A 26,655-nucleotide genomic window follows, 5' to 3' on the forward strand; every position below is an offset into this window, starting at 1 on the left:
CTGAAGATATAAATAAGCTTTTCCTCTTGCCCCTATTGCATTAAACACAGATGCAGGGCTACTGATAATAATATATATTATATTCCAAATATATACATACCATAAATAATAACGTTATAAATCAGAAATATTGTATAATTATAAATGTGGCTATTAAAAATTTTTTATTTATGATTTATTGCTATACTTGTTTTTAACAACTTATGCGTTTTATAACTTGTTGTCAAAAGGGATATAAAAAGTATCTTACTTTGGGGAATTGACAGAATTCTGTTTCTCGAGCTGGCGGAACTTGGCAAAAGGAGAGACAGGTTTCGGCACCGGCCGGCTCTCAATTACTGGAAGGTACAAACGAGTATGTTAAGCTAATTTTAGTATTTTGTACAATTGATCAAAGCAAAATCGACATTGTATTCGTCGTACCTTTAGTATTGGTTATGGTAGTGCTGCTAACGGTTTGCTCCGTTGAGTTCCTCCTAACGCTCGATGTAACATTGGTAATTTCTTCTTTCTCTGTGAACGATAATAGCAATTGAAACATACAAAATAATATTATTGGCAATAAAACACATGAAAACTAGCGGCAAGACATTACGATGACTCTAAAGCTTTTAGTCAAAACAATGTTACGAGGCTCTGTGCTATGAGGTCGTTACAATATGTATTATGTACAACGGTATCGAAGGTGGTCGGGAAAGGTGCAAGCACAAGCACAGGCCCACACACACACGACTCACGCGCGCCTCGCTCCTCTCTGCTAACTAGTGGAATGTGCTCTACAGCTAGGCTAGCCCCGACACCAGGTCTTCGAAGGCGTCGTCCGCGTTGCTCTCGTCCAGGAACTGTAGCTCGGACACGACAGGCATGGTCCGGCTTCGACCCAGAGCGAACTGCGCTGTGGACGTGCGCGTAGTCTTCTGCTGACCTCGACTCGGCGACGTCTGGCCCGAAAAGTACGCCTCTACCGTTCGCTTCTTGTCTAAAAACTCGTCTTGGGATATGCCTCCTTCGTAAAGTTTTGGCACAGCTAATAAATGCATGGATTTCGTACGCGCTACCACTTTTCTGGGTGACGTCGTTTTGACATTGTATTCCGACAGTCTATGCCAAGATCCAGATCGCGTAAGCGCTGACCCGGGACTGGAGCCCCGACTGGCAGGAGACTCACTGGAGAGCACAGATTCTCTAGATGCAGCAAGTGCCGGACTGCGGGAGCCATACCCTTCGTTTGCGTGCGGACGGGTCGGAGAGGTTGCGTGCGAGGGAGATAGTACGGGACGAGGCGGGGCCGCAAGCCGTACCTGGTTATGGGAATTTTCTCGCTTCTTCCTTTCTATTTGCGATATAACTTCATGTTTGGGAGAGGACAGTTTATTGAGAACTCCACGTAAATTATCAGCGGCTCCACGCGTTCTGACGCCAGTTGTTATCGTCGCAGAGCCGCGAACCGGGCCTCGCATTACCTTAGTTTCGACACTTTCATGCTCTGTCGCTGTATCCTCGCCGTTAACCCTTCCAACAACAACATCACCGTTGTGATGGCATGTCTGCTGCTTGTGCTTCGTTGGGCTGATGGAAGTGATGTGAGTTAACGGTGAAGATAAGTAGTTAGTAGAATTATTTTCGTTAATGACAACGTCTGGTAGGTAGTCTACTTTGTGAGCTTTAGCTTTCTCTATGTCAGGGGTTTGTTGCAGCGGTACAAATGAGGAAGCCGAATTAAGCGGTGTGTAATCTACTATCGTGTACGGAGTGGTCGATGGTATTGCAGAGAGAACTGGAGGTTTATGCAATGGTATATCATGGCGCTCGGAAGATGCGTCTCGTTTACTCTTTTCCAGAATTTGTCTTTCATAGAATTCAATTTGTAGTTGTTGTGCGTCAATTTTAGGAGAATGGTCATCAGAACATTGATGGCCATTGTTGTTAATTTTTTTTACTAGTTCTGGGGCTGTTAAGCTATTTTGACTCGGAATCGCTTTAATTGGATAGTTATGGTTATGTTGCGCGTGAGTCGGAGGCGTGGCTGGGTATTCATAACTTTTAAGATTTGACACATGGTTAAATTTATTATTTTCATACATTGTTGTCATGCCTGTTACTTGTCTTTGTTTCTCAGCATCGGAAGACAAATATGCGCTGCCTGCGAAAGTCGGAGAATTATATGAAGGTGGAGTGGAAGGGAATTTTAGTGGATTTTCAGCAGAAGGAGAAATAGGTATACTACAGGATGGGGGACTCCATATATTTGGGGGGGCCCTAGTCGGAGACAATACTTTTTGTGGGGGCTTAAATGCTGACATTGGTGCGTGCGAAAATTGATTAACCGGTAAGGGTTTAGCAACAAAAGGTTTTATATTAGAGGGTTTCGTTGGCGAGAGTAAACTAGGAGGTTGAACTGTTTGTTGTGGTACTTGCTTGGCTATTGGTAAAATATGTGACTTCAGTGACTCTCGCCGTTGAGACACCCAGGGTGGCTTCACAATATCAGGAACTGCTTCATTCGAGGGCAAAAACTTCCTTGGGCGAATCGTGTTGTTTGTGGAATCTGCCACTTGCCAAAAACGTTTAGCTGAAGAAGCACTTGATGATCTACTGTGTTCTTCTTTCTCGCGAGATTCGAAAGCATTTTTAATGTTTCCAAACCGACTACTCCAATTAGCCTGCACTATCCCATGGTTTCTTACGTTTTCTTCGTTCTTCTGCATAAAAGCTAAAAACTTTTTGTCGTTCTCTGTTTCTGGTTGGAATTCAGGAACTGGGGGCGCGTAGCTAACATTTGTATCGTTATGCGTTGCACTATCAAATTTATATCCCCCCAAAGGCCGACCGATATCAATAGTGTTTGCACGTTTCATTCGGAGACGTTTGGCAGCATTACTAGACCTGTTGAGCGGTTTTGATTGGTCATCAGACTGCGGAGCTGCAAAGTTATAGGTAGGTGGAGGTGGGCGATAATTCGAACGCCTTGCTTCTTCAACGGCTTTGTGCTGTAATGTGATTTGAGGTTTACTAGTGGGCGTTCGTCTGGACAGCGAGAGATTTTCTTTTTCAATTTTAGCATCAAATTTGTTGGCTATAGCCGCAATCCCACCTTTAGATTCTAATTTCCAGCGTTCTGCAGCAATTCGGGGTGTTTCCGATGCGACACTGTCTGCTATCGAATGTCTGAAAAAATCTGCCCTTCGCGGTGCGGAAAAGCGTCGTTCTACAACTTGAGCGTCTCTCTTCACTTTGGGGCCCGATTCATAGCTGACGCTATGAGCAATGGTCGGGAGTTTCTGTTTTGTTTCAACGGGCTCAAAGTAGCTAATGTCTTCATCGACGCTTTGCTTCCTTTCTGGCGTGCAAGATTCGACACTAGATGTATTCGAAGGGACGGTTGACGTGACCGGTTTTACGTCAGGTAAAAGCGTGTCTCGGTCTACCATACGCCGTGCTTCCTCAAGTTCCTCTCTAGTGACGCCGACTGTATGTCTAGCGGTTCTGCTGCGGCGGCGCGGCTTCCTCTTGCATCCGTCGAGTCTATCGGCTACGTCGAGGGCGTCCTCCAGTCTGTCGGCGAGGGCGAGTAGGGCTCTCGCTTGCGGGTGATCCGCGGGCGGTGCGAGAGCCAGCCTTAGCCGCTGCAGTGAACGCCGCACGTCTGCTACGACGTCGTGCGATGCGGTGCCGAGTCCGGCGAGTAGCTTTTCTCCGCCGCCTTGCAGCAGGCCCTGGAGTAGAGGCAGAAGTAGAGACTCACCGCGTTCTCCAGCTTGCTGATGCTCTTCCGTCTCTGCCGATTCCACGGTCTCTCCGGCGGCGGCCAAAGCTTCGGTCACTGCACTCGCACATGCTAAAGTTAAAAGATGTATATTACATTTACTGGTAAATTTAACTAACTAATAACTCTATTAACATGTCTTTACGGCGCGGCGGTTGCGGTTTCGCTGTTGTATTCGTTAAAGGAGTTTAATTTAAAATTAAATGTTTTGTTCTCGCTTTAACCGATGAGTATATCGGGACACTGTACGTCACCCCGAACTGGATGCTTCCGAAATTTAATGATTATAACAACCCATATCAAAAGTATTTTCCATACCTTCCTGTTCCGCCATGAGAGCACGAATGCGCGTGCGCAGTCGTCGTCTTAGTTCGTAGTCAGTGCACTCGTCGAGCTGTAAGTATAATAATAAAATGGTATCAGTAAGTGAATTTGGCTAAAAGCCATACATCAACAAGTACGCATTTTCCACAGTTTAGGGACCCAAAAACGTTTACATTTTATACGAACTAAAGTAATTGTAGGTATATGAAAATTGCAATAATAAGGTTAAACAAATATTTTAAAATGTAAAAAACTGATAAATACTCACTAGTTTTCGTAGTACCCTCTCGTCCCAACACTGCTCTATGTCGACGTCTTCTCTCTGACGACCTCCGAATTTATCGACCCCGCCCTTTGATCTCTCCTGAAATAACAATCAAAAGTATAGTTTTGTGGATATAATACTTGTATCCGTATAACTATAATTGAAAAAAATAATGAGCTTTTAACGATTCGTGAAAATGATTAACAGTTATGAGAACGTAAAGAAATTAGATATGCATGAATGCGTGATAGTGTGAAATTCAGTAAGAGTCAATAAATACGCACATGGGCGTAGGCGGCGCGACGCTATCGCCGACAGACCTTGGGCGGCCGCGTAATGTGGCTGAATTTTATTTTCGTTTGTTTGTTATGATCTTTCATAATCATTTAGAAGGTTATTGAGTTGAACGTTTACGCAATCAGCTATCGTACAATTATAAAAACCCTAATCGTTATTTATTCCAGTTACGTTAATTATCTGGTTGGTCGGTAAGATTTTTCATGATGACTTAATATAAATTATGTGTCTATCTCTCTATACGGTTGGGGTAAGCAAAGAATATGCGAACATTAAACATTGCACATCAGAGTTATGTAAAGCTATATTTAACTCGTGCAGCGAAGGGCGCAGTCTAAATTAGTCCCATCGCATTCTGCAGATACTACCGTTTCCCAAAACTTACGAAATGTGCAAACAGAGTAAAGCGGAGCTAGAGAGAGGTGAAATATGCAAAATAATATCCTAGTTGAGAGCTAGAGGATAAACAAAGAAAAAACAACAGTTCATACCATTCAGCAAAAACATCACATATTTTTAATCTGCTGAAAGCTCTAATCGACTTTCTCTATTAGTGAGTTACTTTCACTTTTCCATAAAGGCTTACAGGCAGGGACCATACGATTGTATGGATTCAGAAAAAGGAATCGCAAAGATGGGAAGCCGAATGATTGTACATATTTCTGAGTTAGGACGTAAGGAGGCTTAACGAACTATCGAACCATCGGATTTGTATAAGTTACAGTGTTCTTATACTTGCGAGTCGCTAAGTCCGGATTGAGTAGGTCCAGGTTGTAGTCGCCAAAGACTATTGTACGTTTTAATTTGTGTAATTGTTGGGAATATATCTCAAGGAAGTTATCTACATTCATTTTATTGGGCTTGTAAATGGCACCAATATTTAGAGAATTTTTTTTCACATATACCCAGAGATAATGAGTGCCTTCCACGCATTTTTATAAGTTATAAAGTACAATGTGAAGTGTACGTTAATTAAGTGATTAGTGACAGTATTTTGTGTATGTGTTAATGAATTGATGTGCGTAATTTCCGTTTTTTAGTGTAAACAAATTCCTCGTAGATTTAATTGAAAATAAACCCTTGAAGAAATTTACGGCGTTTTCTATCCGATCCCCTAGTTTGTAACAATATTTCAACTTATTGTACCTACTTCTATTTGCTAGGTTATTTTTCCAATATTTTAATCTTTAAATGTATAGTGACTAGTAGAATTAAGCTAGTAGAACTATGTATATTCCGGTATGTAGCACACTAGGAACTATTCCGGATAGCATTTCCATCGAGAAGATCAGTAGGACAAATTTTTGGCAGGTCAAAGCGACCCCGCTGCCGCAGCCCACGTACCTACAAACCATCCGTTTCTCGTGGATACAAATAGACACCACGTAGTTCTTTCGTTGGGTGAGATAATGGTACGCGCAATAATCAGTATAGTCAATAGTATTTTGCCTCGCTTAACATTCGCAGTCTTTTGTTATGATTAATTATTAACAAATCAAAATATCGCCAGTACGTAGAAAATCATTTCATTAAGTAATTATTAAGCTTTACGTTACGTCCAGAATAAGCTTTAATTAACATCGGCAATAGAAAATTCATATTAGATATTTATTTTGTCCTTAAAACAATTTACCTAATACCATTTAGCGCCCAGTTCTGGCAGTTTCACAAGTATGCCATATACAGTTTTTTGTAACTATATGAATTAAATTACAAATGTTTACTATTCATTTTTGCTTTTTAGTCTGTGGTAACGGGCCGTGACCGCTTCGGATGAGCAATGATCTATGTTGTGTACAATATTATCTTATTTATGAGGGAAATTTACTCAATATCGTAAATTAATTAATGAATACTTATTAAAGTGGTTGTCTGGAAGAAATCGCTCTAAAGGGATAAGGCCGCCAGTTGCTTTTCATTAAATTATCTACACTAATATTATAAAGAGGAAAACTTTGTTTGTTTGTAATGAATAGGCTCATAAACTACTGGACCGATTTTAAAAATTCTTTCACCATTCGAAAGCTACATTATCCACGAGTAATACATATAGGCTTTATTTAATTTTGAACAAAAATAGGGTTCCGTAAGATATTAGGGTTTTTCGGACACAGGGTGTAAAAAATCAACCAAAAAATAGTAGGCTAGGCATTAAGGAGAAACGAAGTTCGCGGAAGCAGATAGCGTTTAATATTTTCCTTTTATGTAATGCAACGAAGTGTTAATAAATAAATAAATAAAGTACCGGAAAGTCTATATTAGATTATGCTAATCATGAAACATCGCAGAGATCTCAGCTTGTTTTGACATTTTAACCAGCCAAGTTTAGGCGAAAGTTTTTGTTTATTCTAAATATTTTAATCTGAACGTTTCTTATTTATCTTCTCAAAGAAATGGATAAGTTAGTAACCCTATACTATCTTTGTATTCAGCCATTCTCTTTTAACAAAAAACCGAACACCTAGAGCGGAGCTGCAAAAGCTGTAGTTTAATGAATCTATATTTTTTTAATAATAACAATAATAATTTATTTTTTGCAAGAATATGGTACAAAAATGTTAAGGTGGTACAATTAAAATATTAGTCAATTCTTATATTGTCCGTATCATACATATCATACTTTATTAAATTTGTATCAATTACAATGTCTCACGCAAATAATCATTTATTGAATTGTAATTTTTTTCCAAAAGTAATGCACTAAGTCGTTTTTTAAACACTCTAAAACAAACAACACACAAAACGGAAGATCTTTTAATTCTTTTGGTAATTTATTGTAAACTTTAATTGTCTTACAAAAGGTGTTTTTCTGAAACAGTTCTAGATTGATTTTTGGCTCAGCCAATTTCTCCCCATGTCTATTTCTTACTCTACATTCGACTTAAAAATATGTATATATTTTTAAAATATATACGTGGAAGAGATAAAGTTTTGAGCTTCTTAAATAAAGGTACGCAACTATCAAGACAGTTTGCTCCACAAATTGCTTTAATATTTTTCTTTTGAGCCTTAAATACCCTATTCACTTCGAATGAATTTAGTGTCATCATTGCTTATAACATTTTAACAGAAAGTGCTTCATACAAAAATTGTTTTTAAAGTTTAATTTAATTATTATAACTTTAATCAATTTTGTGTCTCATTAAATTTTCTGTCTTCAGAATTGTTGTAAAGTTCTCACTCGGCTTTCCTAAGACTTCCTGTGTTAGTTGTGATGAGTCAGCATATTATCTTACATATATACACTACAGGTACAATTGACCCATTTCCCGGCTATATCAGGCTCAATACGGATATTATTAGACACGAGTGAACGGCCGGGATCAACTTACGTACAATCGGTGATCATTTAAAGACGTATACTTATCGATGATATTATTTCAAAACTTTGATTTTGCTTGGTTATTGAACTAATGTTACGGGCAGTAACTGCTCTGTAAAACAGACAGAAAATGTGCAACCAGAATACGATCTTATTCACATTTATGCAACCCAAGTCAGCCTTTAAATGATTTAATACAGAAACTATTAATTCGTGACAAACTTAATTTAAACGATTATATTTTAAACAAGTAATGTTACGCAAGGAAACACAAATGAGTTTTCGAAACTCTGAGTTTATGGAGTTTGGTTGCCCAAAACGGGTTTAACAGTTTTTACGTTGTAAGTAGCGAAAAGAAAAAACGAACTACTATTGCGAAAGTGAAATATGAAAGTGCCTTAGAGTGGCCGTTAATAATTAATTCGGATACGAAGTTTACCGTACGTAATGCACATAATATCTGCTTTTTTACGATCGATAACATTTTTGATCCCGTTTTTGTATTGCGCCTTTAAACATTGTTTTTGCCGACAATTTCAATGACAATGTCCAATATCCATCGCATTTGTGTGCACATTGAGTCATGCTTCGTTACAAACAGACAATTGACTGAGGTTTTTTATAGTATTCCTGGGTTGCAGGTAATTTGTACCTTGCTACATAATAAAAGTACTTATAACAATAAAAATAATATATATAGAGGCTGTATAAAAGAAATCTTAGATTAGTGGAATAATTTAATAAATTGCGTGATATTGTTCATAAACTAAGAACCGTATAAAAATTCTAAATGTGCGCGGATGCTAAAGAAGACATTACTACGACACGTAGATTCGCCAAACACGATTTATAGTTAACTGTTAATCTGAACCAGCAGTAAAAAAGCGGAGTAGTTATAATCAAAACGGAAATGATGCGGTGGAAGCTCTAAATATACGTTTACGATGTATAAAAAGCATATAATCAAATTCAAAGACTCACATAAGAATCGTGGAAGTTATTTTATATATAATTTTTGGATAATCACAAACAATTTTGGCTTGGTTGATGAAAATAGGTATATTGTAAATAAATTTAGAGAAAGCAATAAAAACCAAATTTGAAACTGCAGACCCTAACTATTTTTTGTATACCAAATACACAGGAGGAAAACCCACGTAAAGGATAATTTTTAATTTAATACCGCATCAGGATTAATAATGATTGGGGCTTCATGACAGGCATTGTATATCATTCGAGTTGCGGCAAGCCTGATATAATGTTACTAAAACCTTTTATTTTATTTTACCTTCAATATTTTCTTTAGGTCTTTAGCACCTATACATGTCAATTAAAAAATATTTCAACTTTTAATACTAGGAAGCTTAGTATGGTAGTCTTACCTTCAGTACAAATAAGTGGCAATCCTTAAAATTTAGTTACACTGGTAACACAAATGATGTTTTTCATTAAAATAAGAAAATTATTATTTTTTCTCAATTGATGTTTTAATTATATTTATTTATCGTGTTGCAACGCACACTGCGCGTGCGGCGATTCAAGAAAGACTGCGCGGGAACCGCTTTTGACGTCACCGAACCAAATATAGTCCGTTGAACTTTCCACGCAATTTTCCACGAAAACTCGAGGAAAGCATACGCAGTAAAGTATTAATTGGAGTGACAGGACTCGTGAGTTATGTCCGTTGGAAATCTTTTTAACATATGGGTGTTATTTTTGCCGAAGATTTTCGTTTTTCCCGCGTGTCTTTAAACGGCAACGCGAGTGCGCCGAGCTTTTGTTTACTATCGTAATCATTGTTATATAAAAGCACTTACGATGAAAGCTTACATTGCTGTTTCAATTTACTATTCGCCGTAAGTATCTTACACGAAAAGAAAATTTATACAGTTTGTAACATAATTAATATTTGATTTCGAAATTGTCTTTGCGTACACAAAATTTGCATTAATGGAAACTAAAACATAACAAAGACTAAGGAAAGGTACCTTCTATGGTATATAAAACATGAGCGTGCAGAACAAAGACGTCAAATGTAGCAACAAACGAAATGTGTCCGAGGAGCAGTTAGTGCGTAATGGACATTCGCTGAAGATAGAAATCGATGGCGTACATTGAGCTCATTGTTTCGATACAATTATTAAAGCGGCCAGTAGATTGAGATAGAACCAGTATATAATGCACATGATAATAAGAAACGCCGAAGCAATGCTAATTAGGCCACTTAACTAAGCGGATAGGCACTGGACTAAAAGTCAAGTTGTGGTGCTTTGACTGCGCGAGAATCCGAAAAGACAAAACATCTGGTAGTACATATCTTCACCGGAGAATAGCATTTGTCACGGTTATGTGTTATTATAACTACAAAATGCTTAGCGATTACAGTTTCTTTATTAGACGTGACAGGATTACGCCATGCAGGTAGGCAAGATTTCAGGGATGAGAGTTGTATGCTGAAGTCACTAGGCCAACAGTGTTTTTCTTACAGTATTAATAGAAAATATATAAACGTTTAAATTTTTAAAGTAATTTTAAGGTAAGAGAATATTATATGATTCTAAAAATATTGTTCGAAAATTTCGACAAAACCCTTCCGGTAGGGTCAGTTCTTAAATCTGCGAATCAGGATGACTTGACAGAGAAAAACACAACACGTGTGTAGTGGCGACCGGCGCACGCGCGGTAATATTTCTACGTCAGGGGTAATTTATTTGCGTGTTGGCAACGCGCCGCCGCTTTCAAAGGAACTAAGCTTTCCGCAAATGATTGCAAACAAAGATAGGACGGTATCTCCTCCAATGTCTATGTGGCGTAGACTTCATTTCAGGAAAGCTCTTTAGATAATATAACTGTAAAACCCATAAGTACGATGACCCTTTGTCCCAAAGTGCAATATAACATGAACCGATTAGTATTTATAACAATTGCTTTTACAAAATCTCTATTCCTCTGCGAGATAAACAAGCAAATCTTTAATTGTTAATTTAGAATTTGCCAGTTGTCCTTATAAGGCGATTGTCTATAGTACTACGACGTTGGCACTGGGCGGGCGAGTGTAACGACCACATGTGGGGCGGCGGCCGCTGGGCGGAAGCCAACAGATGCAGCTGAAGGGTCGCATGGGAATCTCTCGGAACGTTAGTATTAAGGAGAAATTGTGATTGGTAGATTAATGACCGACTCTGTGCTGTAAGACTCTGATTTGTTCCAAATCTAATTAGGTAATGAAGGAAAGAAACTATCAATAAAAAAAAATATATTGCAGCAGTTCATACATTTAATAAACCGTAAAATGCGACTTGACTGTGTTTGTAAGCTTTTCTCAAGCATTAATTACGTAGGTAAGGTATTTGATTAGAATTAAATCAATTACATACTAATTTTTGCTGCTGCAAATGCGCAAGAGATTATATATTCTTATATACTTAAGGAAAGGTTAGACACGTAACATATCTTATATAAAATAGTAATTACAAAATCTTCTCTATTAGTGATTACACAAAGGTTAATTCGCATTCGATAAATATAGAGATTCATAATTTATCTCAATTTGCATTTATCCCAAAAACATGTAACAATATGGACTTTAATATGACAAACAAAACGTCTAATATCCCTTGTACGACATGGAATTGTGGCTGTGGTGGTACCGTGAGAAATGGGATCGTGCCAAGTGCAATATGTAATTTTGGTCTGGATATTGACTTTTTGTTAGTTTAGAAGTAATGAGGTGCGATTTTGTTATCAATAAAATTAGAAAAGCATTTCTTTACGTTACATTTTCGACTAGTATAACCTGGAGTGAATAGGACATTTATTAGTCTACCGTACTACTACTTCCTGAACAATATTTTACCAACCTGCTTAGAGGGAGCACTCTCGGTTACGTAGTTCTGCATGCCAGCCATCAGTACGGTGGCGCCCAAGAACTTGTTGAGAAGCGCACGGGCTTCGCTGTCCTCGTTACTGTCACCTTCCTCTATCACTGTTACATCACATAGGTACCATTACTATGTACTAAGTAAAAGATATCTAACTGTTTTCTAAAACTACTTCTTCCGGCATGAGTAACTCACCAATATCAGCATTCTTCATTCTGGTGAGAATATCTTGCACCCCGGTGACTTTAGTAGAGCTGTCCAGAAATGACCGCTCCTGTGTGTGTCCACCGGTTTTAGTGACAGTTGTGGTCGTCCTGAGGATATCCCCGAGCTGCTCTGTTGTCGTGGTCGTTGTGGTCATCATGTCCTCCACAGAAGCCAAGCTATGCTCGCTGTCTGTACGGGCTAGTCCTGTTCACGCAGTTTATTCAACATGATTACTTTTGAATTACTATTGATGCCGATGATCCAGGAGGCATTTACATTTATATTTACAGTCAACAATTAATACATACATTTTTTTCAATAACAAAATAGATAGCAGATAAAGTTTATTCCCCATAAATTAAGCTTTGCGTATAAGCTGATAATATATTTTCTATAGATTAATCCCTATTGGAAGCGTTAGATACGTTGCAATTATCCCTCGATTGCAAAAAATATTACATGGGACCTATACTTTTGAACATAATTAGGCTTGAAACCGTTATTAAAGGTACGAAAACTGACCAGCGTGAGCAGAAGAGTCACTGGAGACGCTGTCCTTGATACCGGCGGTGCGCAAAATCAAGCCTGCCTTGGGGTACACCTGGCGCTCGGTCTTTGTCGTCTCACCTTAAACGCAGTAAATTAAAATGCTTTTATATCTGAGACTTACTTCCAGAGTGTAAATTATATGAACGCAGTGACTATTCATACGGATAACCTTGTGAACAGTCACTGCGTTATCCGCAAAGTTTTTATTGCGTGTTGCTAGATTATAGGGTTCCGAAAATTTTGAAATTATCGATTCTACTCTACTCGGAGTCTTTAATAAAATGCAAGGGTGGCAACGCAGCTATTCATCTTTTTTGTAGTTTTTTTCGTTTTCCAGGAATATGTATCGATTAAACGTATATATTAAGTGTGGCCCGGCTTTAAAGCGATATTTCCGTGTAGTGAATAACAATAGTCACTAATGAAAGCTCATATCCGAAGTATTGTATTTTTATTTTGAGGGAGTTTCGGTATTGAGCGTGTGAACTATACGGATATATGTGGGTGTGGTGGGTTAGTGTGGTTGGCGTCCAAGAACTGATTAAAATATTAATATATAAACATAAGTCAAGTGGGCCTATGAAGTCTTGTGGTGGAGTACTTGGATGCTCTCAGAGGTGAAAAAATTATTTGATATCTTTATTTATTTGTAAACGTCCATAAACTGTATCCTGATGTAATAAATTATTCAACCCAAAACATGAAAGCAGTAGCTGTGTGGGTTTTATTGTTAACCTGCTAATGTGATAGCAGACACCGTAAATTGTGATACTGATTTTGTGTCGAATATGAAGTTAGACATGTGTTAGCATTTAAATAGAATCGAAAGTGTTAAGGCAACAATTTCACAAGACGCCACTTCAAAGTCATCATTAGACGGCACTTTGTACACTTTCATTTTCAAACGATGACTCATTGTCAACTCGACATTTGAAAACTACATAGAAATAAATATTATACTGAAATTTTACAATATAATATATATATTTTTTTAAATATATCACATTGCTAGATAGACACTAGTTTATAATAATAAAGTTATAATTTATAGAATAATTTATAATTTGACAGCAGTTGATATAATATATATTTGTATGTATTATTGAATCACGAGTAGATATTGACATTTTATATCTTACTAGAAACATAATATACAAAAACAGTGGTTAATGTTATTCGATTCTCATAATACTAATATATGAAAAAGAGAACTAAGTTTAATGCGCTCTTACTTGCGTTTTTGATGAACTTCTCGGTGAGCGACTTGACAGAATTCTGGCGGACCGTCTTTCTATCCTCGACTCGTCTCTCCGCCCTCTGCATGCTGTCGGAGCGAGTTTCTTTTTGATCAAAATCCTTTTTCGTTTCCTTTTTAAGACTTGACTGAACCATTTGATGGCTCCGTTTTTGATTCTGCGTCTTGTTCGAGGCTATTTCTATTTTCTCTCTCTGATCTGTCCTTTGAAGAGAGTCCGTATGTGTGTCTATCTGGCTCTCCGTGGTACGTCTGTCGCTGTGAGTGAATTGCTCTAAAGCCGCTCGCTCCTCTTTCTGTGGACAAATTATAAAAAGAGAGGCAATTTAATAACTTAGCCGACACGATGAAACTCTGACAAAGTTTTAGTTTAAAGTGTCAAGCCCTGACAGAAGCCGTACAACATTTCGTAAAATTTTACAAACAAAAAGTGAACACAAACTAATTTTAACGTAATTTAACGCTGCTATTGCTACAAATAATCGCTAGGCGTTTCTACGTACAGTTGCCACTTCTCTGAATGTTGTCCCGGTGTCACCGCCAAATTTCTTTGTCGTCGTAATGGCAGCAAGGCCATGTAGTCGGGAGGGTTTCTCTCCCTGGGTCTGCAGCAGCTTTTCCAAATCCTCAGGCTCCGTGGAGTAGGCGGTCACGGAGACCGTACCTTCAGGTTCACTGCCGTTGCGCGAATGGAACTCTTGACGAATGACCGTTCCTTTCACTGAAGTGTCAAAAATTGTAAAAATTTGTCAACAGTTTTTGTAAACAGGCATTGTTGAGGTTTTTGTAAGACACAAAAAATGTGTTGGCGGTGTGAGTGTCCGATGGAGACTGTCGAGTGTCGCGCAGTGACTTAGTAAGACAATTACTGTTTGCAATGACTGTCTGTTTACATATTGTGATCCTGTAATAAACAGGTGTGTTGATTTTGTCGGAATTTTCGTTCTATTTAACTTGTTCGTAAATGTGTTAGTGATATTATGTTAATCTCTCTGTTTTGATATAAAATGTTTACAGTTAATATCAAAGAATATTGTCGATTAACTTTTAATAATTAAAAAAATCCTATTCGATGGCAATATTTGTTTTAGTTTCAAAATGTAATGAGACTGACTTGTGAAGCTGGAATTTTCAGGAGTAATGGCATATGAGCACAAGCACCAATCATATTGGATCATTATTTAAAAACAAAAATGTACCTTGATAGTTGGCAGCACCGTTCCTCAGTGCTTTGATACCGAAGAGAGGTTTGCCATCGGCATCCAGAGGACCGGGGCCGTAGCTGGAAGTAATAACGTCGATGGGTTTTGTGATCGCCTTCGAAGGACTACTGGGCCGGTATTTCGGTTTGTCTGTTTCTATCTTTTTACTGCTGAACGTACGCGACTCGGTGGTAACCTTTTTCAGATTTCTGCTGGTCACCCAAGATGGTTTCTCCTCGTGTACCTGCTTCTGCGCTACTTTTTTTTCGATTCCGATTGTTGTTGATTTTATATCTTTTTTCAATGTTCGCTTTGTTTCCGGACTGGGAGACCGATTTGGACTAGGTTGTCGTTCAGAGTTCTGGCGCGATGGTTCCGAGGGCGTTTCAAATGCCTCCTTTTCTGCACTTTGAATACGTGGCTGTTGAACAATGTTACGATCGAAAGAACGATTAGGTGATGGCGATTTCTTGCCCTCGATTTGTATTTCGATAATATCCTTGGATGACGTGCGATCAATCGTTGTTTTCACATTATGAATGTCTATAATACGATTGGTTTCCATTTTCTTTGTTTCAGATTCATTAATCTCCTGCACCTTGTGTTTTAACTTGTCGGTTTCAGGAAGACCTACTTTCTTCATATACGCCGAGGCGTATTCGCTAAAACGATTACCTTTTGTTTTCGAAGTGAGTTTACTAGGTGACACAGGCCTTCTTTTATCTGAACTAGATTGATGTACAGTCTTTGGAGCAGTTCGCATGTGCTTTTCCGGACTTTGAGCTCTAACAACTTTACTAGTTTTGTTGATTTGTTTATCGTGATCGTGACTTAATGGCAATTGTGTTTTTTCCTGTTCATTATAAATACCTGCTGTAGTAGTTAACTGTTGTTGACAATCAGAAGATACTGACTTGACTTGGATTGATTTTGGGTGTTGGCGTTCAGGAGATGATATTCTATTAGGGGCACTTACATTTTGCGAAACTTTTTTTGAAATTGGCAATCTATCTGGAGAACGTTGTGCTAGTCGTTCAGGTGATTTAGTTTTAATAACTTTTGTTGTAGACTGTCTTAAGTTTCGTATAACTTTTGCAGTATCCTCTGTTTCAATCTTTTTCTTTGCGACACGTATTTGAGCACGTATGCGTCGCCTTTGTTCATACCCCACTACTTTTTCCAACTGCAAAACAAAATAAACATTAACACCTAAACTTAAAATAATTGAAAAGGGAATGAGCCAAAGTCATTAACAAATACATTATTTAATGTTTACAAAATCTTACCATTTGTTCTAGAAGGTCCAAATCGAATATATCCTCAATACAAGGTTGATGATGTTCCACGCTGCAGCGTCGTCGTTCACTACTTACAGAAGACCTATCTGCACTGGCCCTGCGTAGTTCCACACCAAATTTTCCACTTCCACGTCTACTACTCACCTCAATTTCCTCTACATACTTCTCTTCTTTCATTTGACTCGTCTTTGTTGGCCGTTGGTAGCCAGGAAGCTTGTCTAAAGATTTTTCCTTTTTATTTTCCACGGTTAATTGCTTTGTCGTCGAATCGACTTGTTCAGTTTCGGGAAGGCGGGACAAAACTTTTTTTGGCACTATAGTTGCAGTTTGGGGTATAGGTGACCTTACATTGCTTATAGGTGATACTTCTCTTAGTATGGGTGATTTGGTTCTTGCCATTGGTGATTTATCTCTAGGCGATTTAGGCAATGGGGATTTTTCTCTTTCGATTAATGTCTTATCATTTTTATGAGGCGAATTTGACCGGAAACTAGGTGATTTATCTCTTCGTAGAGGTGATATGGCTCTGTTTATAGGTAGATTATCTTTTTTTATGTCAGAGCTTGGTAATTGATTTTTATTGGGTGATTTTTGCCGATTGCATGAACTCAATTCAGTGTTTTCTTCGTCATAATCTGTTTGTTGTATTGTTGGCCTTGGATCTTGAGTTAGTTGCGTGGTTTTAGTTGTTGGAATTTTCTGTGAGACGCCTATATCGGTCAATTTTGTTGTTCTATTGGGAACTGTTCTTTCTTTAGGTTTTGTAGTCGAGGCAATATTTTCAAACAAGGCTTTTGCTTTCTTAACAGCTTCACTGCTTCGCAAAGTTGTTATTTTTACTGATCCAAGTTGTTCAGATTGTTTTCTATCAGGTTTTAATTTATTTGAGCCCGTTGTTGATTTAGTAAAGTTATCGTCAGATGTTCTAACTGCCCGTGGTTTTTTATTATCTTCAGCTATGGAATTATAATCTTTAGATGGCACAGAAATGTTTTCTATTTCAGGTAAATTTTCTTCGACATCATCAATAATCCGTTTCATAATATTATCATGTACTTCCTGAATTTTCTTTTCTTTTTCTTCAATTGCGTTTGCATCTTTAGACACATCTACTGCACTTTTAACAAACTTATTAACTTTGTCAGAAACACTTAAGAGACATTCATCACTTTTTAAAGATTCATCTATATTAGAAAAATCTGGCCGCACTGGTTTTTGTATTGACTTGGGTTTCATTGTTTTTACATTTTCAGCGGTTTCAATGAAAAGGTGGGCTTTATCATTAACACTTAATTTAGTGTAATCATCAGTATAAATAGTATCTCTGTCATATTCTTCCTTTATATTGCGAGACGGACTTCTATCTTTAGATATTACGGGTCCTTTAGCAAATCTGTTTACTTTTTCCGATACAGAAAGTAAGGATTCGTCAGATATTAAATTTCCTTTGATCAAATCACGATGACCCTGATTTTTGTTAGAAATAATAGAATCCATTTCTTTAGATTGCACAGTATGTAATTTTGTTGATTTGTCACTAACAAGTGATTTTTGCTGAAGCTTTTGCATTTCGCTTTCTTCGGCCCTTACAAATAATTCGTCTTCTTCACATATTTCTACTATATCATCAACAATAGATTCGGCTTCATGAATAATGTTATGTGAGCGTTTATTTATTTCATCATCGGGTTCATTTACCTCATCTGGAAAACGTGGGGTACCAGTATCTTCAGAGAAGCCGACAGGCGTGGGACAGATACGATCAGGTGAGTTTTCTCTTGACGATTTCGCTTGTTGCACGTCAATGATAATATCGTCATCATCATCTATTGAGGAATTCAAAGCCGTTGCTGATTTAGGTTTGCTGACAGGCAATTTTGTGGTTGCTTGCTTGATTAATGATTTATGTGTTTTGGTAGCAATTGAGTGTGTATTCTGTTTATATATTTTGTTTGTGGCTACATTATTTAGTTGAATTTCGGGTTTTGATTTCATTCTTTGTGGCGATACTTTTTTTAATGGTGACTTCATATTGATATCACTAGAAGTTCGTATAACTTTTGAATCTATTTCTTTTTTTAAAGTTGGTGAATGATTTAACTTTTGCGGTGTTTTATTCTCATTGTCTTGTGATTTATTATTGTTAACTGCAGCAGTTTTAGTTGCATTAAATTTAGTTGGTGATGTTCTTCTTGTACTTTGTGATTTAGTTGTCTTTTTAAGGTCTGTCCTTTCAGTTTTAAGCGTTGACGACGAAGATGTTCTTTGATCTTTAGTATTTATAAATGTTGTTTTAGAAAGTTGTGGCGATTGAGGCCTTTCTATTGGTGAAACATGTTTCTTTTCTATTGGTGACATAGGTTTCTTTGGAGAAGTACTCCTGGGCTTCACAGTTTCTGTTGTAGTTTTTGTCAAATTCTGTGGACTCAGTGGCTTTTTTACAGGTGAAGTATTTCTTGATGAAGGCTTGCTTGGAATCTGGTTTTTACTAGTAACAAACTTTTCGGTAACCAAAGTCTTTTTTCTATCACTTAGTTTATCTTCAGAATATACAATAGCAGTATTATTAATTTCCTTGGAATCTTGATTTATAGATTCATCTTTTGTGGTTTTATCATGAAGTATGGGCAATTTTGAATTATTTTTCTTATGAGAATTGTCTTCCACTGGCTTCCCCTTGCGATCAGGTGATAGTTTACGGAGAGAGGATTGAACTCGGTCTAGTATATCTTGCTCTTGCTGTGAAGTGATACATTCAGAGATAGTTTCTTTTAGTTTAACTTCTTCTGAAACATTGCTAGGCTTTAAAGGAGTACTCTCATGCACTTTATCGTATTTTGTTTTATTTAATCCATTTTCAGAATCATTATCTGTAAGGGTTTTAGATTCTTGAGGTTTAGAGAAGGGTAAACTAGAATTTTGTGGTGGGATTTTGTTCGGCATTGTATCCTGAAGTGACGTAGTTTCATTCGATGCGGTTATTTGTTTAAATGGCATATTTACTAATGTTTGACAGTGATCGATCACAGATTCTACGGCTGTTTTTTGCCAACTTGCTTCAGTAGATATTTGTATATCACTTTTATAAGTTTCTGTTTTAAGCGGCAGTGGGACGGATGATTTACTAGTTAAGTCAACAATATTAACTAACCCATAGTTATCATCGCTAAATCCTTTTTCTTCTATCTGGACAGGACTTTCACAAGGTGAAATACTAGGTGATGTTTTAGGTGAAATAATGTCTCCAGATTTGGCATGTGTTGTATTTGTTTCTTTAGTTGAGTTGTCATCTGACATACCTAATATCTTTCTGCACCTTTCTTCGTATGTTTCACGTCTTTCAAGCGGTGGCTTAATTTTCACAGGTTTATCTGATTTTGGTTTATCTTTTGGCACTTCTTCTTTTTCATTATCATTAGATTTTTCATTCTCTGGAGAAATAAGGAAAGTTGTTGGTGGTTTTGGCAGTGATATTACATTACCATTATCAAAAGAAGGCTTTTTCAAGGAACTCTTACGGGGAAGATTTTCCTTGTTGATAACTTTCTCCGGAGAAGGAGATCTACATGGAATTTTGGTGGGAGATGGAGTTCTATCGTGTTCTTTTTTACTCGCATCATTTGATACTCTTTTTATAGATTCTTTGGAAATAGTTGCCGAAGATTCAATCTCTGTATTCAAATGTATGAAACCGCTATTTGTTGTAGGTGAGCTTTGTCCTCTAGAAGGAGCAGTTTCATCCGATTTCGGTATTCTGGATGGGCTTGTTGATGGTGTGTGAAGAGTCCGAGATTTTTTTGCAGCTATTTTATTAATTTCTTCATTAAATATTTCCGTTTGAATAAAGTCATGTGTTTGATTGTTCTTAGTATCTGATGTACGTTTTTTTGGAGATGGGCTTCGACGAGGAGATTCTTTTAGTGGAGTTGTTGATTTTGTCTGAATATTTTTGTCAAAACTATGAAATACTTTATCATTTCCATCAGTAGTGTAGACCACTTCTTTAAAATTTTCATTTTTTTGAAGTAAGTTCGAAGATATCGACGTATCCTTAGCAATAGGGCTAGGTGATCGATTTTTATTCTCGTTGTCCTTAACACGAGGTTCTTGCATATATCCAGGTATTTCTTTGTTCGATTTGGAAATTATTCTGACAGGGCTCTCATGTCTTTTAACAGGCGATGATTCTCTAGAAGGTTGTTTGTTGGACCCACTTTTTTTTTCTTTTCCTTCATGCCGATTTACAATATCCTGTTTAGGACTTACACTTGTAGTAAAATGTTGATGTGATTTTTCTAAATTTTCTGTTTGTGTATTGTTAACTTCAGATAGCACCAAGTCTTTATTGGGACTAATCGAAGTTCTCGATATTTTATCATAATCATTTAAAGGCTGAGCGTTTTTTTTATAATCACGGTCAGGCGAAGTACTAAGACTTTGAGTGTTGTTTTCGGAATTATTTGTAATATATTCACTACAGCTGGTATTTATTTTACTTTCTTCCTTAATAAATCGTTCGTTCTCCTTATTTACATTATAAAGCTGCCTATCCGGGCTTTGAGATGGCAATTGCTTTATGGGAGATTTTCGATCACTATATGGTTGTTTTGTAGGCGAAGAAGAACGGTTACTTTTACTAGATACAGTTTGTCTCATATAACTTGGCTGATTATCTGCCTGTTCAGTAATATTAGTTTTACCCCCTATGATTGTTTCATCTCTAACAACCTTTTCAGAATATTCTGATGTCGATGTTGTGCATGTATCTTGTCTATCTATAACTTCATGTTTTGAATATTTTTCTTCCCTTGGAGAAGTTTGATAATGTCTAACAGGACTTGGTGTACTTCTACTTGGAATTCTATGACTAGGCGATTCACGATTACCAACAGGTTGAGATTCGCTGTTTCGTATTGGGCTAGTACTACGTCGGGTATTTGACAAGTATCGTGGTGTTTTTGACTGTTTATCTGGAGTTACGCTTGATCTTTTTTCTTCATCGCTGTTTGATTTTCTTTCAGGGCTATGAAGTTGACGTGTTGGTGATTTATTTTTTGGAACATGTTTATCAATAATGTCAGTGGTATAATTTGACTTAGTTTCCAGAATAGAAGAAGACAACTGAGTACTAGAAAAGGTTTGATCATTTGGAGGCTTAGTTGGGGAAAACCTACCAATTTTATTGGGACTTACACTGCGGCTTGATGATTTTCTATATATTTTATCAGGGCTTACACTGCTTCTTAGTGAAGATGTACTAGACTTATATGTTTTGTTTCCGGGTGAAGGAGCCCTAGCTGTGGAGCGTGGGGGAGTATCTGATCGCAATGTACTGGCCCATGCCTGATGAGTTGGGCTTAAATCAGTACTTATTTTACGATGGGTATAATCCGTTTGATATGTTGTTTGATACTGATGAGTGGACCTTGTTTCTGTATTCTCTTTGACGTTGCAGTCTTTTGATATTTTGTGTACATATTCTCCAGAGGTTTTAAGTATCTGAGAATCTTCTTGGATTTTCTTATGATTCATCACACTATCAGCAGCTGTTTCGTTAGGTCTTCGGTCTTCACTTTTATAAGCAGGTTTTGAAGGATCTTCTAGACTTGAATCTTTGTGGATAAAATGAACATCCTCTTGCTTCTGTACATTTTTATTATAAGTATTTTTGTTATCATCTGAAATATAATAGTCATTCTGTTTACGTTCATGACTTTTGTTAACGTCTTCTACATACGTGTCTTTTTTATAATCTTTGCGGTCATAAATAGTTTTCTCCAGAGCATCATGGTTACGAACACTTTTACTGTCATAAAACTTTGTGAATTCACTTTGTTCTTCATTATTTGCAGATTCCGTGACTTTCTCGTTACGAATAACGCGCGTACTACTATCAGCGTAATCAGTTATATCATTATTTTTAAAATCCAAGTCATCTTTGTTTCTTTGAGAGTCAACTATGTCTTGCACATTGGTGTTGTATGACTTATCGTGTATTAATTTAGTGGATGATTCATTTGATTGAGTTTTCTTCTGGGAAGATATACACGAAGTCGATTTGCTTTCACTTTTTATTTGTTCTGAGTGGTGTTCAGAGCGTATCGTCTGAGCACTTGGCGCACGGAATTCTCGTCGAGTACTTGTAACTTTAGTACCATCAGGAAGACACCTCGTTTCGACTATGACTTTAGTGTTGTCATCGGGATAATCAATTTTTCTCGACATTAGTTCTCCATGTTCGTAGTCATTACTTAATGTTTGATTGTGGTTTCTTATGTTGGTCGTCTCTTTCATTGTGAACTCTTCATTTATATTGTTATCATCGAATGGTTGAGGACGTGGGTCACAATTATCGTATGCTTGATATGGCACTGATTCATAAGTAGATGAAGTTTGTTCAAACTTTGACGCAGAAGTAGACGAACTACTCGTGGACGTGATGTGTGTTCCATCCCCGGTTTGTCGCTCTACTTGTTCATGAGCCGACGTGTTTGAATAATCTTCATTGCGTTTAAGGTTCGTATTGCCATCACTGTATTCAGTAACTGCCTGTTTGTGATGGTCAGCAGCTGCAAAGTGTCCTTTTCCTCCATCAACGTCGTAACGACCTTCGATGTTAGCGTTAACGGATTTCACACGTGTGTGGCCATCGTCGGTTGTTCTATTTTCAGACTCAACATTCCACCCAGCGTTAGATAGGTCCTTCAAATCTGTGAAAAATATAGAATAAATGTAACAATGGTAATGTTTGTCATGTATTGGTTATTGGTTATTGAGTTAGTTCTGTTAAGAGTTTCAGGAGGCGGTAGGCACCTTGGCCGCGGTAGTTGAACTCCTTAGGCGGAGAGCCTGCGTCACGGACCTCTTTGCTCTTCATTGACTGGAAATTTTGGTCTGCAAATGATTTCACATGGCCCTGCGTCGACGAGAACTCACAACCTGTTGGATGGTGTAATAAAATGGGATTCGCTTTACTAATATATACTATACACCTAACTGAATTTTTGTCAAAATCATTTATTTTCTATCTCAATCTCCTCATTCTTTATTGGTAACGACTAAAACTTATACTGTGGAAATAGTTTTCTTAAAATAAATTTAATATGAAGAATTTCATAAATATTTTAAAGTCCTTGTAATGGGTGTAACTAATATTATATCTATTTATTTTTGACATACGGATTCATTTGAATAAAAAATGTTATGTACCTTTAGCAGCATCGAGGCTGGGTTCAGGCGAGTAAAGGTTGCGCAGGCGTTCCTCCCGCAGCCGGTACATATGCGCGCGGATTTCTTTTTTCCGAGAGAAATCCTCCGTCTGCTGCCACTGGATGGTTGGAAAATATTAACGAATTACAGCTGGACATTACAGAAATTATTTTTGGAGTTAGGCAATGGTTATGTGTTCTACGTTATAATTACTAGTATTCTACATTCATTTGATATTGACCTAATTGTATGATATTCCTGAGTGGTGAATAATATTCCTTACCATGCGTCGCAACACGTCTTCGTCGCGAATCAAAGATACGTCCCCGTCAGACATTCTGGAACAAATAGATTTCTTTTAACGCGGAAAATGCAAGATCTTATCAAAATAAGTTATCTTCAACTAAATTAACTAAATTAAAATAACTTACTAATCAGGAATTAATAAACCGAAATAAAGTGTTGTAGTCTTACGTTGTAAATATATAACGCCTACAAACACATAACTGCAAAGAGAAGTGCCGCGTTTAAACTGTGGAATTAGTGTTAGGCACATCAGACACTTAAGTTCTAATTTATAGAAACTTATAAATTATTAAAGTAGGGTTTTATTGGACCTATAAATAAAAGGATATTTTGTTATTGTGCTGTAATTTCGAAGAAGCCCTTTAATACCATTTAGCATGAACTTTTGAAGAGGATATTAAGTGATACCACCGCCCATGGACACTCTCAATGCCAGAGGGGTGCGAGTACGTTGCCAGACTTTTAAGAATTTGAACGCTCTTTTCTTTCTCTTAGTTTAAGTAGGTAGTTAGTAAATAATTACTTAAATTGTTTCTTTATAAAATATTATAGGTGTATAAATTCGTACGACCTCTGTTAAAGAAGTTCCTTGGATTCACACAAATAAGATGAACAACTCAGTATTTATAAAACAAATACGTTAAAAGATATCATTCGAAAATATATTTTAGAAACCAGAAGCACATTGTTCGACACATGCGAAATTAATTTTACCTTCGCGTAATTGTATCAATAAAGATTAATATGCAATCAGTGTTTGTATTAAAATGGACACTTTAAACAGAAATATAACCTGACAAGGCTAGTTTCATGATTCAACAGCTCACTGAGTCTGTTTCTCTTTAATCACGATGACTAACTACTTCAAAAAATATAAAATATACATTTTAGCATCAAAGCGTTCAACTTTAAATTTCAACATTTGTAGAATTTTAATTAATCAAGCCCGCTTTTGCCTTCAATAAAGTAATTTACCGATTAATACTTCAAGTATTTAGTCGATATTGGCCATATGGCGAGTAAGGCCGCGACCATATATAGCGCTGTCCGCACTCCGCCCTTGTCTGCACCTGCCCTTATAAAGCTGTCCTACTTTTTAGACCTCAAGATCATTCATGAAAATATGTGAACGTAAAGATTTTGATCATATGTTTGTCAGTTTCTCAACCAGTTTGGCAGAAAAACAACAGCTTTGATGAAATTAACATTGCCATTAGCCAAAAGCTTAAAATCTTATCTGCATTGTCTAAAGTGTGAGTCCGGGTCACCATTAGATAAGTGATGGATGGACTGCCATTAGCTTCATCACAATGCCCCGTTAAACGACGATCTAGCACCACAATTCCTCAATCGCTTTAAACTACAAATCATTTTCGCCAGAACGTAATTGCTTAGTATAATTGCATCACGTAAATAAACAAGATCGTTTATTAACATAATGTGATTCTTAAATTTAATTTGGGTGAAACAAAGCGTAGTAAAGCATTGACGCAAGAGTGACAAAGAGTATTATTGCTCCGACAAGAGAATAGGGGCGACATGTAAGCATAAAATCGATATGACTTCGACACCATCGATGACTGGCTTAAGACACAATCAATTTAAGACAGATTTCAATCGACGAAAATAAACTCTCAACAAAACATATATTAATGATTGTTTGACAACTAAACTCATATATCCCTTTGTGCATCTTTTATTTCGCGTCAATTTGTTTAGTGACATTCATTCATTTTTGGAAGGGAACCCCAAAAAAATTAACTGAAATATTTAAATACCCGTCTCATCGCACTTTTCGATCTCTAAAGATCATTTTATCAATGGTTTACTTGTCTACGGATACCGACGTTTACAAGTATCTCATTTGTAAACACATATAATGCATTTTTGCATTTTTATAGCTTCAATTGGATCGAAACACTTTCTTTTGTGTATGTATCATTGAATTTAATTCCGCTCACAACATCATTTATAATTCCATCACCGTCTCTGTAGAACATCAAACGTTGTACATTATGGTATTTATTGCAGATCGACTTTTGTTGCGGAAGAAAAGCAGCAATGTACGTAAGTATAAAGATATCTTGTATCTTGTGTGTGTGCGTGTACTTAGAAAATATATTCTCAAAGGAAAGTCTAAAGAAAGTTGCATCAAGATTTTCGACACCTCGCTGATATTCGAGATTTTGCCATTCATGTGTGTATTGGAATTTGTATTCATTGTGTATTGGAAACAAATAAAAAAAACAAATCATTTAGTTCATAGGGCCGGATGTATAAAAATATAAATAAAAGTTGCACTGCATTTGAGATAAATTTATCCAATATCAGCAAATGGAAATTATAGGGCGCCATTTTACAGCGCCTCCCTAGAGTCCTGTTGTAGAGATATTCATAACAATACCTTTGACCATTAATAATAACAAAAATGATTTAAAGAGCCTAGTAGCCTTAATACAAGAAACGGTTTTGATTATTCAGACGAAACTTATCTCATAATATTGTTTACTAAAGTCGTGATTTACTCAAAAGAATGCTGACATAACACGAAATAATAATAATAATTGTTATATAAGCATAATGTTATTACGTTAATTGCAGGTTTTTTGAACACAAATTTTTCAAAATAATCTTCATCTCTTAAAAAAGGACGGCTTTAACCCCATGGATGGCGATTACGTCACTGCCGAACAGGTTTTAATGCAAATAATCCTTTTATGGCCAGTTAGGTACGTATAATTCGATTATTTATTCGTTTTTACTTCGAGGAAACA

General features: G+C 37.0%; 1 protein-coding gene across 9 annotated transcripts in view; it reads right to left on the bottom strand.

Annotated features, from left to right (window-relative positions):
• LOC110997168 (titin homolog) overlaps positions 1–26,655 on the bottom strand; it is a 43,259-nt gene that overhangs the window by 3,479 nt on the left and 13,125 nt on the right. For 3 of the 9 annotated variants that reach the window (XM_022265205.2, XM_022265207.2, XM_022265206.2), the window contains exons 2-16: positions 23,859–23,913; positions 23,576–23,693; positions 23,180–23,305; positions 16,355–23,076; positions 15,066–16,251; positions 14,370–14,587; positions 13,844–14,162; positions 12,585–12,689; positions 12,051–12,266; positions 11,835–11,959; positions 4,359–4,454; positions 4,085–4,160; positions 3,746–3,838; positions 424–513; positions 251–338 (exon numbers count right to left, since the gene is read on the bottom strand). In XM_022265205.2, coding sequence (XP_022120897.2) covers positions 251–338; positions 424–513; positions 3,746–3,838; positions 4,085–4,160; positions 4,359–4,454; positions 11,835–11,959; positions 12,051–12,266; positions 12,585–12,689; positions 13,844–14,162; positions 14,370–14,587; positions 15,066–16,251; positions 16,355–23,076; positions 23,180–23,305; positions 23,576–23,693; positions 23,859–23,912 — 9,632 coding nt within the window. In that variant the 5' untranslated portion in view covers position 23,913. Of the gene's footprint in view, positions 1–250; positions 339–423; positions 514–737; positions 3,839–4,084; positions 4,161–4,358; positions 4,455–11,834; positions 11,960–12,050; positions 12,267–12,584; positions 12,690–13,843; positions 14,163–14,369; positions 14,588–15,065; positions 16,252–16,354; positions 23,077–23,179; positions 23,306–23,575; positions 23,694–23,858; positions 23,914–26,655 lie in introns of those variants that run through there. The other 6 variants (XM_022265201.2, XM_022265202.2, XR_002600317.2 and 3 more) reach the window with 5 other exon arrangements.

The sequence above is a fragment of the Pieris rapae genome, chromosome 4 (assembly GCF_905147795.1).
Source record: "Pieris rapae chromosome 4, ilPieRapa1.1, whole genome shotgun sequence".
Lineage (NCBI taxonomy): Eukaryota > Metazoa > Arthropoda > Insecta > Lepidoptera > Pieridae > Pieris > Pieris rapae.